At 40.8% G+C, this 14,990-nt stretch overlaps 1 protein-coding gene across 1 annotated transcript in view; it reads right to left on the reverse strand.

Moving 5' to 3' along the window:
- The window catches only part of KCNK10 (potassium two pore domain channel subfamily K member 10), a 54,845-nt gene extending 42,047 nt beyond the window's left edge, over positions 1-12,798 (reverse strand). The window contains exon 1 of the mRNA XM_063397348.1: positions 12,747-12,798. Coding sequence (XP_063253418.1) covers positions 12,747-12,798 — 52 coding nt within the window. The remainder of the gene's footprint in view (positions 1-12,746) is intronic.
- Between the last annotated feature and the right edge of the window lie 2,192 nt (positions 12,799-14,990).

Below are 14,990 nucleotides of genomic sequence, written 5' to 3' on the forward strand. Positions count from 1 at the left end.
TTCAACATCCCACATCAATTTCCATTGCAGCTTCCAAAGCACTTGCTCAATATAAATGAAAATGCTGTTTAGATTATATGTAAAAAGGTGATGTGTAATCTCACAAACAATAAGACATTGGGTAACTAAAGAGAGTGATGAATTCTTTCCTAGATCACTTAAGAACAGTGCAGGAAATAACAAATTAATCTGTACCAAGAACATAGGGGAATACATATTAGGAAAAAGTCTATCTACAAGGAGAGCTAAGCATGGGAACAGCCATCAATATATTGAAATGTCCTTTATTGGAAGTTTCTAAGAGCAGGGCATAAAATTGCCTGCCAGAAATTGTCAGTGTTATCTATGTCCTGCATATCTCTGTGAATCCAAGAAGAAAACCTACCAGTGAAGGGTAACAAAGAAAAACAGGCTAATGTTGTTGTATTCAACATCCACAATCTGTAAAAAAAGCCTAATGAAGTGCTGAAGGTATAGTAAAAAAAAAAAAAAAAAAAAATTCATCATGACAATCTAGTCTCAACTCCTAGCAGGAAAATGTTCTTGAAATCCTTTTACTCCCTTTAAAGTCAGACAGTCAATCACACCTCAGCATTCCCTTTTGTATCAGTTGTGCCAAATATCATAGCATTTCACAAATAATAGATCCCCTGTGACACTGAGAAGAAACAACAATGTATGTGTTCACAGTCTGTCTCATGTAAACACTGCCATAGAGAACTTAACAAATTAATTAAATTCAAGAATAATTTCAAAAGCTGATTAAACAAGCTCTTTGACATATGTGCATCAAGAAGGTACAATGATTTTTCATCGATGAATTAGCAAGTTTGCAAGTTTTTTTAGGGGACATACTCTTTTCTACTATACATTACAGAATGCCATTATATCTGTTACAAAATTAATAGACAGAAATAAATCAGATCCCTTCCTTTTGTTGGTTATAAAGGAAAAATTCAATAACCACGTGTAAGCTGCACTAGATGATTATTTACAAGAACTTCCAGATTCTGACCCAGCCTCTCCTCTGTCAAAACTGCAGTCTGAGCGTGCTCGTGAACTTGAAATGGACCGCCCAGGAGTTACTCTCTTGCAAACACAGCTTTAGAGCTCCTGCTACTGAGGCTATGCAAATGTCAGGGAAACAACAGTAAGCCCAAGGCTGGTTTGAGCAGGTATCTGCCAGGACTTATCCACTGACATTAAAAAAAAATCTCTGCAAAAGTCATGGTCATGGGATGCTGGGATACTTTCTCCTCCCTCCTCCCTCTCCCAGGCACTGCGCTGTTCTAATGCATACGTGACAGCTCACTGGTCAAAAGAACGGATGTGCTAAGGCAGGACATGAACTCCAGGAATAGCTGAAAGCATCAGGGGTTTTTTCTAGTTTGGCTTCAGGACAGCAGTCCTCAGGGAGGTTCCTAGCTAACACTGGCATTCTCATGAAGATGCACTGCTGCTGACACCATTTGTAGCACTACTTACAGAGCTGCCAAGTCCAGACGAATACTTGATAGAGGTTTGTCTTGTGCTGGAGAGAGATTGCACACTCACTGCTGAGATCAGTTTGGATTTTGTTTCCCTTGCTTTGCCTTCTCTCTCTACTGACCTCTTTTCCACCCTGCCCTCCTCCAAATCCATCCATCTGTTCTTGTCCCTCACTTCTTTCCAATCGTGCTGGCAGCATGGGAGGTAGCACACCCCTAACTCCCTTCTGAGTTCCTCCTCTTGGCACTACCCTTCCCACAGCCCCTGATACCTGAGGCCATGTTCACGTGTGACAGGGTTCATCAATGAACTTCAAGAGAATGAAAAATTGAGCAGAAAAGCAATACAATAAGGAGCAGGAAGTACTGAGGAGAGATTAGAAGTGATTGACAGGGGCAAGCCCCAAATGTGGAGCCCTCCTGCTTCAAGATTGGTGACTGTGTTTGTTCCAACACACTCATTGGCAGCAGAGCTATCATCAGCTTTATGAGGCTATTTATAGAGAGACTGAATACAGAGAAACTCGTGAAAAATTCTCACCTTTCTCCTCCTGAAATAAGACTAAAACCAATAGATCATGCTAAAACCTGTTTCCCTAGCAATAGATTGGTAATTCTTGCTCCTGCTAAAATTGAGAGTTCTAGTTCATGCAGGTCTCTGCTCTGCCAAATAGGAAGCAAGAGCTTATGGTTCAAGATCCTGAGGTGTAGAGATGAAAAAGAGTTCCTGTCAGAAGAAATGACCATACCATTGTTTTTCCTCATTAGGTAACATATAGAAAAACTGATTTTATTTTTTTGTCTGTATGGTATAAGCACCAAGGGATAAACAGCTGCTCTCTGGTTCTCTGCAGATTTCACCCTTCAGTGAACAACAGACAGGTTGAACAGTGATGCTGCTATTTATCCATAATCTTCTTTTTACAGACTAAAACAAAATTTTTCATTACATCATTATTTGTTTTGTATGAAACAAGTAGTTTAGTTTTCCTCAATAGGAGCTGTCCCAGGATTCCAGCAACATTTAGGAAGAGTCTGTATCTTCCACTAGAGGTTTTCAGTGTGTTCCCCTTCAAAGTACTCACAGGATGATGTAGGATCAGGGGTTTTGCTGGGATCTTCCAAACATCCTATGTCACAGATTCAGAAAAGTAATTCTGCCAATGGTCTCACGGCCAGACCAAATAGTCAAGGGAACCTAAGTCTTGGAATTTAGCATAAGAAGGCCTGTGTACAAAGGGAAGGACATTCTTATTGAAAGAAACCTAGCAGTAAAACAATCAAGTGGAAGAGACAACAAAGCAAAGGCCGTGCTGGCCTTCCTAGACGGAAGCTATCTAATCTACATTTGAAATATGACTGGTGCTGGCTGTCTGCCAGAGCTACAGCCTTACAGTAGAGAAAAGTGATTTCTTGATCATCTCAGTCATGAGCAGACTTCAGCAGCACCTGACTGGACATCAGGCTAGTAGTGTCTCCCCCAATCTGACTACTGATTAGGATCTCTAGAAAAATACTTTGAATTCAAGCAAATCTCATTAGTGATTTACCATTTCAATTAAGTGATAATTTCTCAGATTTTCTGTGCAACAGCAATAAAAGTGGATTTTTTCATGTGGTAATGGACAGAAATCATAAGAAGCACATTGTTTGGACTCATTTTTAGTACATTGAAACTATATTTGCATAACCTGAGGATCCAATCTATTTTGTTGTCTTAAGTTCTTATACAATTTATACTCTTAGTTAAAGTGAATGGAAGCTTCCCAATACTTTAAAAACCTATTCTGGAACAGGATGAAGAATATATATAAGACAGGTAGGACAAAATTAATCTGTGCAGAAAAGATTTTTCACAAGGAAGAGAAAGTTGCTGTTTGAAAAGCATTTATTCAGCACAGGCATTTTTATATTCTCTTATTCTAAATTCTTTTTAATATACACGCTTTTCTTTCACACTTTCAGTGTGTATGTCAGCAGAAACAACCCTTGTCTCATTTCTGTGCTTGGCTGTAACTTGGAACACATGCCATTAATCTGTCCATACAGATGTGGTTAAATTGATCAGTGCAGCCTAGAGAGAGATCCTGCTGACCCTAAACCAGATGTTTACTGAAGATTCTCCTGGCTCCAATAACCATACCTGACTATAGCTCCCTTAACCATAACAGGTCTTTAGAAACTTAAAATTCCCTAGAATTTCAGATACCTACTTATATTTAGCTGTTTGATTCTCCAACTAAATCACACTCAAATGGTGTAATTCAGTTGCCCATTCCACTACCAAGTGAGAGGGTATGGGATAACCTAACTGGCCTTAAGCTGTGCTCTAGAAGGGCAGAAGTCTCCCTTAGGTCTATTATCACATATACAAATATCTCAGCTACCTTAAAGCCCCTTAAATGTCAGCAGATGCCTATTTTCAGAAAACAGAATCAACAAAAAATGTCTGGTAGCAATGAGAAATTCAGGTCACAAAGTTACATGTCAGTATGTCATTGTAACCCAATCAACAGACTGTATTTCCTATGAAAACAAATTAGGCTGTAGGATCATGAAGAGGTGACTCTGGTGTTGTTTCTGCAGTTGTCATGATTGCTGCTACTCAAGGCCTCTCTGCCAAATGCTTTCTTGTGCAATCCAAACTTAGCAATGTTAACATTTGAGTAACCAGTGATAGATCTGGGTTAACCTAGAACATCTTTGAGATGTTCCTGCTGCTTCCTGCATTTCAGCTGGGAGCTTCTGCAGTACCATTTCTTTCATAATTCTTTCATCAGTGAGGTATTTCACACACTGTAGCTAGTGATTGTCTTTTGTTTCTCTAAGATGAAAAGCTGAAATTTGAGAGGTGAAAAGCCCTGGACAAGCTGTTGGAATGTATTTTCTGTTTTCAAATCATGCTAATGTTATTATATTACAGTATCAAGTAAGAAATAATCCAAACATGCCTCAACAACATATCACTGAATCTTCAAAAACTCAGTGGCACAAGTGTAAGATGCCAAAATCCAAAATCCTTATCCAGTAAAGTCAGTGGCATGTTGTTTTTTCTTCCTAGGGAAGAAAAGATGAGTCAGTCCTGCTGAGCTATGAACATATGGCTCTAACCAACCTAGGTACTGAAAGCCTGATGTTAAAGCACTGTGATGATTCTGTAGGACAGTGACACCATAATAACTTGTATTGCTTTCTAAGAAGATTGTTTAGAATGTTGCCTTTTGTCATTCCTTGCTAGTGAAACAGTCTATTGTCTTCAGCAAAAAAAAGTATTACACAGTCATGCATAATACACAGATTACCAGAAAAAGAACTGAAGCAATTTAAAGATCTATTAAATGCATCCATTTGGGGACAAAATAGAGGAACAAATGGAAGAAACATTAAGCATGTTTCTCCAATGAAAGACTAGTCAAATAAACAGATCATCTATGACAGATACTTAATTCATGAGATAAAAATATTTTGTAATATGTCCATGAGTTAGTTATAACGTGATTTAGTTTTGTTCACAGAGGAAGACCTTGATACATGCCTGAGGCACCAATAGAGAACACAAAGATATTTCAGGGATTTTTAAAATATGAACTATGATACATGCTTACTTCTAAAAGTCAGAAATAACATCATGTGCTTGAAAACAGTGAATTCCAGTTGAAGGCAGCCAAACTCATCTTTATGTCCACACATTTATTTTCTTTTCACAACATTTTCAGCCTTACCACAGGTACACTCTGCTCATTCTGCATTTTCTGCACTTCTGTCAGCAGATCTGACCCTGTCACACTTTGGACCCACCCTTTTGTAATCCGTATTTCCTGAAGCAACTTATTTTGTCTCTCTCTGTTAGGTCTTTATTTCTTTTCAAATGCTTTCTAAAATTTCAAATAGCAAACTCTCACAAAATGCTAGACCTAAGTATATCTGGATTTCAAAAAAGAAGTTGAACCACACCCAGATTTTGTGACTGATTACCGCTCCTATTCGGGACTCCAGATCCTAAATGCAACATGTTTCAAGCCCATTCATGTATGCTGTATCTCACACCTCTTGTCACAACTCCAGCTTCCAGCAGGATGTTCCCTTTCCATTTTGAAAGCAAAAAAATAAAATTAAGCCAGGTTTGTGCATTCTCTTCCACCTTTTTATTCCTTCATACAGGTTTTGATAATAGATTCTATCACCCTACTAGCTTTCATTTCAACTTCCAACACCATGATATACCCAATATATATTGAAATTTCTACCCTAACCTCAAAATTGCACCAATGTTCTCCTATGCTCATATTTTAGGACAACTGGATAACACATAATAACACATGTACTTGAGACACTTTGCCAACAATAAGATTTGTAATAGCATAAGAATTGTATTAGAAATTAAATAAGAAGATGAAATCTGAATTTTTGGTTTCAGCATTCCCAAGCCAAGGAAAAAGTCCCTAAATTCTGTGATTATTAACATGGTAGGAGATACATAGTTCAATTTTGAAGTATATTTTTCTTTAAATACTCTGAGTTGGTATTTGATTGTAAGAAAAGCAGCCCAGAAAGTATGTTTGGAAATAATAGTGGTCCATGAACTAAAAAACATTGGTATTATCACCCTGAAGTACACGGGTGTAGGATATAAGCTATTCTCACCTGTTGCTTTATCTCATTGTGATAACCAGTAAGAACTGCATAGCATATCATTTACTTAGCAGGTTCATCTTAAAGCATGTTTCCCATTACATACAGACAAACAACAGAAGTAGAACCAATGTCTCAGGAACTGGGATAGAGGCAGCCTCTGTTTGACAAAGACCAGGTCCCAGGATGTTTTTTAACTCCTACAGAAAACAAAGACCGGAGATATTCCTATGAAAAAGGTATTTTAAAAGGCATTATTTAGCCTTTTGCTGAATGTCACTTCTTTTACATAAAAATTCTATATAAAAACCAGACACCGGTTCAGCATTCATATTCTCTGCTTTGGCCTTTGCTATTACACTGAGATTATTATAAAATAAAGGTTAGGGACTTGCATCACACTGAGCTCTTTAATACTCTACCTTGAATACTCTCCCTTGAACAACACTAGTGTGTGTTGTTTATCCCTTTCTTATATCGACCTCTTAATTTTTCCTTTCCCATTTCACTCCAGCTGCTTAGAGTACCAAACCTAGGGCTCTGTTTTCCCAGGAATTCCAGGCATTCCCTTACTCTTAACTCAGTAAAGCCTGAGGTGACAACACGGTTCTTTTAGAATGAAGAACTGCATTTTGGTCACACTGAAGTGAGTAGTAAAAGTCCTAGCTCTGGATTAAATAAAGAAGGTAAGAATTAAACTGTATCACCATCTATATGCACTCTTCTGTCTGAAACTGATATAGTCCACACACTGGCTACATAAATCCACATAAATGCCAAAAGCTGAACAAAACCTGCCCAATTACAACTGATATCATATATCTTCATCCCAAGAGCAAACTCCATCACTTCAGGTGGCATCAGTTTTTTCTAGTGTTGCCCAAGGGACTTTTCTGTGCAAAAGCTGTTAATAGATTACTCTTGTATATACACGGCAAAAAAGAGCACTGGTATTCTTCAGTGAAATCATAATCCTGTCTTGACCTCTCCCACTGATGACAATTCTATAGCTCTTCCTATCTTAGACTTACAGCTTCCTATTGCCTTTGATTTTTTCATTCCCTTTTCCTCACAGTACGGATGACACGTTAATGATACCCTATCCTCCATCTTTCTTACCTCCACTAGAGTTCAGTTTTCCTTCACTACTCTAAGAAAGCTGCTGTCAAGTCTTTTTCTCTGCCACTTTCTTACTACTAATTTTACTTTTCTACATCCTTCCTTTTACCATTACCAGGGCATCCTAAAGACAACGACAAAACTAATAGCTGTCTGCTGTCTTTCTTTCTCTCCTCCTAATTCAATTGTATCTTTCTATCTCTTACCACACTGGCATTCACATTACTCATCTGTCTTCTCTGCAGGTTCCACATAGCCTTTAGTAAAGCTCTGATTTTTTTCATTCTCTTCTATTTGTTTTCCAAACTCCTGATATTTTCCACCTTACTGTATTTGGCACCACTGTGCCTACACCATGCACTTCCAGGAGTGTCCTCCTGTTTGTCCAATTTATATCCTCCTTCAGATATCTCATTTAAACTCACTCCCTGCAGTGTTCCACAATCCATACTTACGAGGCACAGCAGAATCCCAGTCTATCAGATGGGTGGGTAAGTAGCCAATATGACTTTTTGACACAATCAGCACAGGGTCAGTAGCCTCTGACCATGGGTTGTTAGCAGGGATCAGACCTACTTTTTCACACATTACAGCTTCCCAGAACAACCTTCATCGACTGAGCCAGTAACAACCAATTTGCTAGTGCAGAAAGATATCGTCTAACTCACAGTTGTATTCTACTCCTTTTACATATCTTCTTGAAAACAGATAGAAAATAACACCTTTATTCTACTCATCTATGCTTTTCTAATCAAGTTTACCTTCTGCATTGGTCTCTTCAAACAACAGAACAGAAAAATCAGGTACTGCAGCAATTTGTAACACTTCACCAGCAGCGTCAATTTAATTTGTACTGAGTACTGATGCTGAAGATTTTTCAAACAGTCATCAAGGGATGGGCCAATGCTGATACCTGCATGGAGGCATTTGAGACTCAGCTCATTGTCCCACACAGAGGTGTCCATTGCTGCTTGTCTCAGGTGAAGTGAGAAATCCCAAGGCTGGTGACAAAGGACCTATGGAAGACTTGAGCCCCTCTGAAGCAGCAGCTGGGGAATATCCAAGGTGTTTAGATACTTCTAATGGGAAACTCAATTGACTGTTCAGTGTCTGTAAAGAAATGTAAGGGATACAAGTTTCCTCTAGTTGTAAAGTGCAGAGACAACCTTATTTCTTAACTGATGTGATCTATGTATGATGACAGACTGTTTTGCTCACTCCTAATTGTTTTAGCATTTAATTGCAATGCATAAGCTGTTCCTTCAATAGCAGATTTTAGATTGCTCTAAACAAGTTAATTATATTTCACAACACCCTTGTGCATTAGGGAAGTATTAATATTCCTATTTTCTGGTCTAGGAAAAAGAGAAGACAACAAAGGGTAAGTGGCTTCCTGAAGGTTAAAGAGTGTCAGTAACAAAATTTAAAGAACTCCAGACTCTCAACCACAGTTTGAATTTCCCACAGACCATTCATTCCCATGCTAAATGTAAGATGGTAATAAATACATGATTTTAGAGTTTCAAACTGCAAACAGTGCATTTGAGAAAGGATCAGGAACTTGAATGAAAACTTCAGAGTTCCAAAACTTTAGTGTTGAGGTAAACATTGAGCTGGATATCCAAAAGGCTCTGACAATCCATTTCATTGCAATGACAGCAGAAGCTGCAGGCACAAAGAAACAAACAAGACTGAATTCCATTTGCTCCCTGCTAAGAGCATCACAAGATATCCTTCCCTTGAAAAAGACATCTCACTCTCACCCTAAAAGACAGTCACACTTGGGCATAATTTCTACACATATTTGAAACTGTCTCATCTATTTTTTTTGTCCTACAAAGAAACATCAGTTTTAGGCTGATAATTTTTAGGAAAAAACGTTGGTATTGCTGTAACATCCAGATGTCTCAAACAGGATGAGTGACACACTCTGTTTTAGGTACTGTATAAAAATATATGTGCAAAGACATTATGAGCTAATTCAAGCAGAGAAAACAGGTAGGTGTAATAAACAGCAGGAGGAATGCAAGAAAAGAGAAATATGAACAATAATTATGAGAATTTAAGTCTTCATATGCTGCTAAAAATCCAGTCTTATGTTCTGGAAAGTATAGATGAGAGGTTGCATGAAATATGAAACTGAGTATCTGAAATTCACTAATTTCAGTTATTACTGCTTTACCTGAATAGTACCTAATGTGAAAAGTGACAATAAGAGATTGGCAGATCAAATGTTTTCTGATTGAGTACATACATACTGATTCCACCAGTAACACAAAACAGCAAGCTTGTTTTTTAAAATGTGAGGCCTGGTACTGTGATATCCTTTACTCCTACCCAACATGTCCAATGCTCCCTAAAACACTCTTGAAGTACCTGCTTGGGGCTTTTTTAGTCATTTCTTCCCCTATTCATTCACTGAATATAACTTGCATGGGTTTTAATCAATATATACCAAATTCTAGGGCATATTTCACAATGGATTGTTAAGGCCAAGTCCCAATGAGTTTTGTGATTGAGTTTGATCTGTTTGTTAAGGGGTTCATATAGTTTGATTGCCTGATGTAGTACGCGGATTTCACCATAGGAATCTGGACCCTATACACTTCCAGATTTATGAAATATTTGGTTTATCTAGAAAACACACTCATCATTTATATGTAACACAGTGTTATATTTTATGCCCAAGACACAAGAAGATAATACACAACGTGATAAAATCACAGTTTCATCTCAAAGCTCTGCTTGTACCAGTTTAATGGTTAAGAAATCAGTCTCGTATTACCTGTCTGTCAGACCATTCTTCATGTCAATTCTATTCTTTTAAACATCTTCTCTCCACAAAGTCTTTCTATGCTATGTTGATCTTTGCTGACATGAACTGAGAATACCAGTTCTATGCCAGATGAAAGTTACCAGCAGCCCCTAATCTACTTATCTATGTAAATATTTATAGTTTAGTCAGCATTATGGAGTTGAGCATTAATTCATTTCAATGACTATCATGGTGACCTGGGTTCAAACCAGCAATATCATCAGTTCCAAGCCAGCCATATCTCCACAAAAAGGGTCCCAGCCTTTAGAAATGTGTACAGTTTCCAGAAAATATTGTCTGGAATAATCAGGTCTAAACATCTTTGAGATGCAATAGCTCTCACTTATGTCCTTGGGCTCCTAGCTTGCTTGCCAGGAGCATGAGTTGATCTATTCCAAGCACTGTTAGCACAAGTTATGGCAATTCCTACTAGACAAAACTATGGAAACTGCATGTTCTCTGGCTGGCAACCAGAACAGTGCACAATCATAAAATACACTCTGAAATGAGCCTGGTATTAGAGTGTGAATGCTAACTGCACATGAGCTACGCTCTAACACTTAGGGCTCTTTGCATCCCTTCACCACCAACCTTCTACACATTGATCTTTGCACCTGAGAAAAGCTACTTCAGCTCTTACCTCCAGAAACACCACATAGGGAGCAAAACATATCATTCTTGTATGTGCAGAGAACAGACTATATTTGTGATTGTAAATCAAATTCATTTTAGAGCTTTTAGGTATTTCACATAGATCAATGCTAACATTTATATCTACATAAATATATTTTTGTTTCAAAAATAATAGAATTCTGATCTACCTTATCTTCTACACTCATGTGTATGTGAGTACACATGTGAGTACAATGGGGGCTATGTGAGTACAATGTCACTGCACAATTCCTCTGTTGGTTAAGGATTGGGACTTAGCTTTTCCTTGCCAAATTGTCTCTTTTCCATTCCACTAAATTTTATCTATTTTCTGAGTTTCTTGGAGAATTAGAAAATAACTTTTTTTGCTTCCTCCTTGGCAATACATCAGCATCCTTTCTGTTTGCCTAACAAAGTCAATACACTGAGGGGAAGTAATTAGTAGGATTCTGAAGTTTTTAGCAGGCATTCAGCTTGGTGGGGAGGAAACTTGCTGGGTTTGGGGTCTTTTAACTGCTACAGTTCTCTGTCGTTTTGTCACAATTTGTAAATTGTGGCCAACCACCTGTTGGATCCATATGCTTTAAGCTGATTGCCAAGCAAAGGAGCTACACACAGAATGTCATCAGTACATCCTCCTGTATGTTTTGTCAGACAAAAAAAGGAAAGAGATTTTTGCATTAAAAGACATTTTGCAATTCGTAAAATGGATTTAAATTAAGCTGCAGCAGACCCACATTAGAAAAGCACCTGGGTAGAGCAAGTTTTCACCACAAAGAATTTAGACTCTAGGCTAAGGAATATACTGTTATTTAAATAATCAAATCTCTGTTACCAGTACTATCCATGTGTTCATTAGGGAGATGAGGGTGGCGGAGGCTGATGTATCAATTTCAGCCTTCACCTAATTAAAGATGTACTAATGCTTAAACTAAACCTGAATTATGTGTACAGCAGATTGTTCTGCTGTATTCCTTCTATAACATGAGAAACGGTTTCTAATGTTTCATTTTATAAATGTGAGGGCATGGAGGATGACAGGCAAATTGACCACTAAAACCAAACCTGTGGAATAAAGAGGAATAATCAAAGCCCATATTATCACTTCATAATTCCTGCAAGCACTGCTGTACAGCAACTGGCAGTTCTGCTGCAAACATGAGCAATGGCTTCAAGTTGTTCTGCTCCTATACCAGTGCACAGAAATATGACACACCAGTGTACAAATTATCAACAGAGTTTTTTCAGTCACTTCTGTAGGATGCAGATGAACCTCCTCCCCATGTCAGGCAAGCAGATTATTTGACTATGTTTTATTTTTAAATACTACTTGGATCATCTTATTAAAAACCACTGCACTGGCGTAAATCTCATTCCACCATCACACAAACACATTTCCTAAGATTGAGTCCAAACGTACCTATGTAGTTAATCAAACTATCCACTTGGGCTGATCAGTCATTAATAGGATACAGTAAAGAGTGTAAAGAGTGTATTTAATGTGTCATTTTATACCATCCAGACTAAAGGTCTGTCCACACTAAAGGTTATATTGCTGCAGCATTCTGCTCCTGCCAACAAACATGTGCCATCGAGGAGCCCTGAACAAGCACTCACATCTCTGTCCACTCCTGTACCACCCATTTAGCAGAGACAATGATCACTAGAAACAACAAAGGAGCCACTGATAAAACAAACAATGCTGTGAGCCAGAGATCACTGCCATGCCAGCCAAGTTTGCCTTGAAAATACTCAAGAAAAAGGGAGAAGGGGAGGCAACAGAGATATCTGATATAAAACTGTAAAACTTACACCTAGAAGAGGTTTTAGCATGCAGCCACCCAACCCCATATCTGAGTAGCATTTTCTAGTGCACTGCTATAGGACTGAATAAGAAAGACTGATCTGTGCTCATGGGAAGCAGACAAACATCCAACGCCTCCTCCCATTTGGAGTCACATAGTCCTCTATGAGTCAATAGACACAAGGAACAACAATAATTGTTATTATGATAGTAATGATAGTAATAGAGAATCACCAACCTTGAGGATCCCAGTTCACCTGTTTTCTTGGATTCTCAATTGGAAATTTCATCGCTTCCTTTTTGCAAAGGGAGTAAAAAGAATTAAATAAATTCCCAACCTTCCTGTCTCGATGCTGCAGTCAAACAAATTAATTTCAAATTATAGGGAGCCTGCGCTGTTTGACAGAGAGAAACTGGTGGTTGCCAGGGAAAGAAATACACAAATAAATCGAAGAAGGTGGGGAAGGGCGGGCAGAGGAGTGGAGTGGAGAGGTTTGCAGGCACCCCAGCACAGAGAGGGGTATAAGGGATGGACTGAGGACCGGAGAGAATCTGGAGGAGCAGGAACGGAGCAGACTGAGGTAGGCAGCGGGTCCAGGGTGCTGCTGCTCCCGGGGAGGCTCCCGCAGCTGTTTCGCCCCGTCCACCTGCAGATGTCAGGGTGGCGGGGTCCCCGCTGCAGCGCAGCCCCTCCGCTGCGCCCACCCGAGGGGACCCGGGCCGGAGAGAACGCGGGCTTGCCAGGATCGGGGACTCGTGCAGCCCCCCACGCCCCCGGAGACACCTCCCACACGTGCACAAGCTCCCTGGCCTCGGCCATCCCCCCAAAATGAGCGCACCTCAGTTCAGCCCCGGGCGCTACAGGGGTAGCAAAAGTCAGCCATGGGGCGTGAGCTGCAGCAGCATGGCCGGGGCGAGGCAGGGGCGAGGCTGGGACCACCCCGGCTCAATGCAGCAGCAGCCCGGCTCGCCCGGGAGAGCCGGAGCAGAAGAAGAGAAGGGAGAGGAGGGAGCCACCCTATAGCTTTGGAGGGAATTCACGGAGCCCTCTCTTCACTGGCATAAAAAGGGGGTGGGGAGAGCCCGCGAGTCCCTTTGTAAGAGGCAGTGGCGGGTGCCTAGGGAGGGGGCAGGCTCCGGCTGTACTCACGAGGTATCCTTCCCGAGAGGGGGATGCAGGCTTGTTTGGCGGAGTTTGCAGCCGGAGACACGCTCTGCTAAGCTACGAGCAGCAGGAGCGGCGGCGGCAGCACATGGCAGGAGTACGGCAGCATCCAGAGGCTCTGCAGCGCAGGGGGAGGGGAAGGGCAGGGGACCGCCCGAGCCCCCTCAGGCTGTAAGAACCAGGACCGGGTACCCGAAAGCCGGGGGACCCCTGCTCCCCTTTCTGTCCCCGATCCGCGCTGGGGACAGCGGCAGACCCTTCGCACAAGGCGCTGCCTGGCACAGCCGGGCTGTGAGGGGTGCCCAAGCTGCAGGGAGGGGGCAGGAGGCTGGAGGCCCCTCCGATCCCCCCTAAGATCTCGGGGGCCTCCGGGGAAATGGAGGACACTTGTGCAATTATCAGGCACTTGCTTCTTTCCAGACCTGCATTCTCCCTCCTCTTCCTCGTTCTCCAGGCTTTCCCCCAAACCCAAAACAGGCTAGTAACACCAGAAAGGTCTCCAGTTCCAGTTACAATACATGCCCCAGCTCCCCTCCCTTAGCCAGGAAAACAAAACCCCAGCCCCTCTGGGGCCTGAAGGAAAACTGTGTGAGGTTAACCCTGTCCTGCCTATTCTCTTCCACAGTGGAAATCAACTCTTTGTGTGAAGGGATGATCCATGAGGGATGGTTTAGTGGAGATATCCACAAATTCTCTTATATCATGGTCGGAGATTCATACCAGAATCAGTCCAGAGGTCCATAGACCACCTGAATTTTCAGGAAATGTGGCTGGGATCTAACCCTGGTGCCTGTGATAATTTCTGCCCTGTGTTTTTCCCTGTACTTTTTTTCTCAGCTGCCCTTTTGCTGTTTTTCTTTTCTATCTGTTGCTTGAATATTGGCTAATGTTGTAAGACCAAAAAGAAGAAAACTGCCCTAGTGAAAAACAAACAAACAAACAAACAAACCCAAAGCAGCCCAAAATGTGTGACTCTCCTCAGCCACACTCTTCACATCCACATGGTGAAACTAAATCCATGCTTTTTCCCAGTCTTTGTTCAACCCTAAACAGGAAGAGAAAATCAGTACTGGGGAATCCACACTTTCATTTAGTGGTGTGTGCAAGGTGCTGTAAAGCAGCATGCAGTTTGAAGAACTAGATGGAAGCAATGCAGCAAGTTTTCTTGGGGGAGGTGCAAGGAGTGTCTCCTTCCCCTAATCTGAGCACCCCTGTGGATCTTGTTTTGTGCTGTACAGGAGGAGGAGGGAGAGCCTGCTCTAGGGGAGGACATGGTGAGAATGATAATGAGCCTGCTCAGTCAGACTCCAATTTGAG

Source organism: Prinia subflava, chromosome 5 (genome assembly GCF_021018805.1).
Source record: "Prinia subflava isolate CZ2003 ecotype Zambia chromosome 5, Cam_Psub_1.2, whole genome shotgun sequence".
NCBI lineage: Eukaryota > Metazoa > Chordata > Aves > Passeriformes > Cisticolidae > Prinia > Prinia subflava.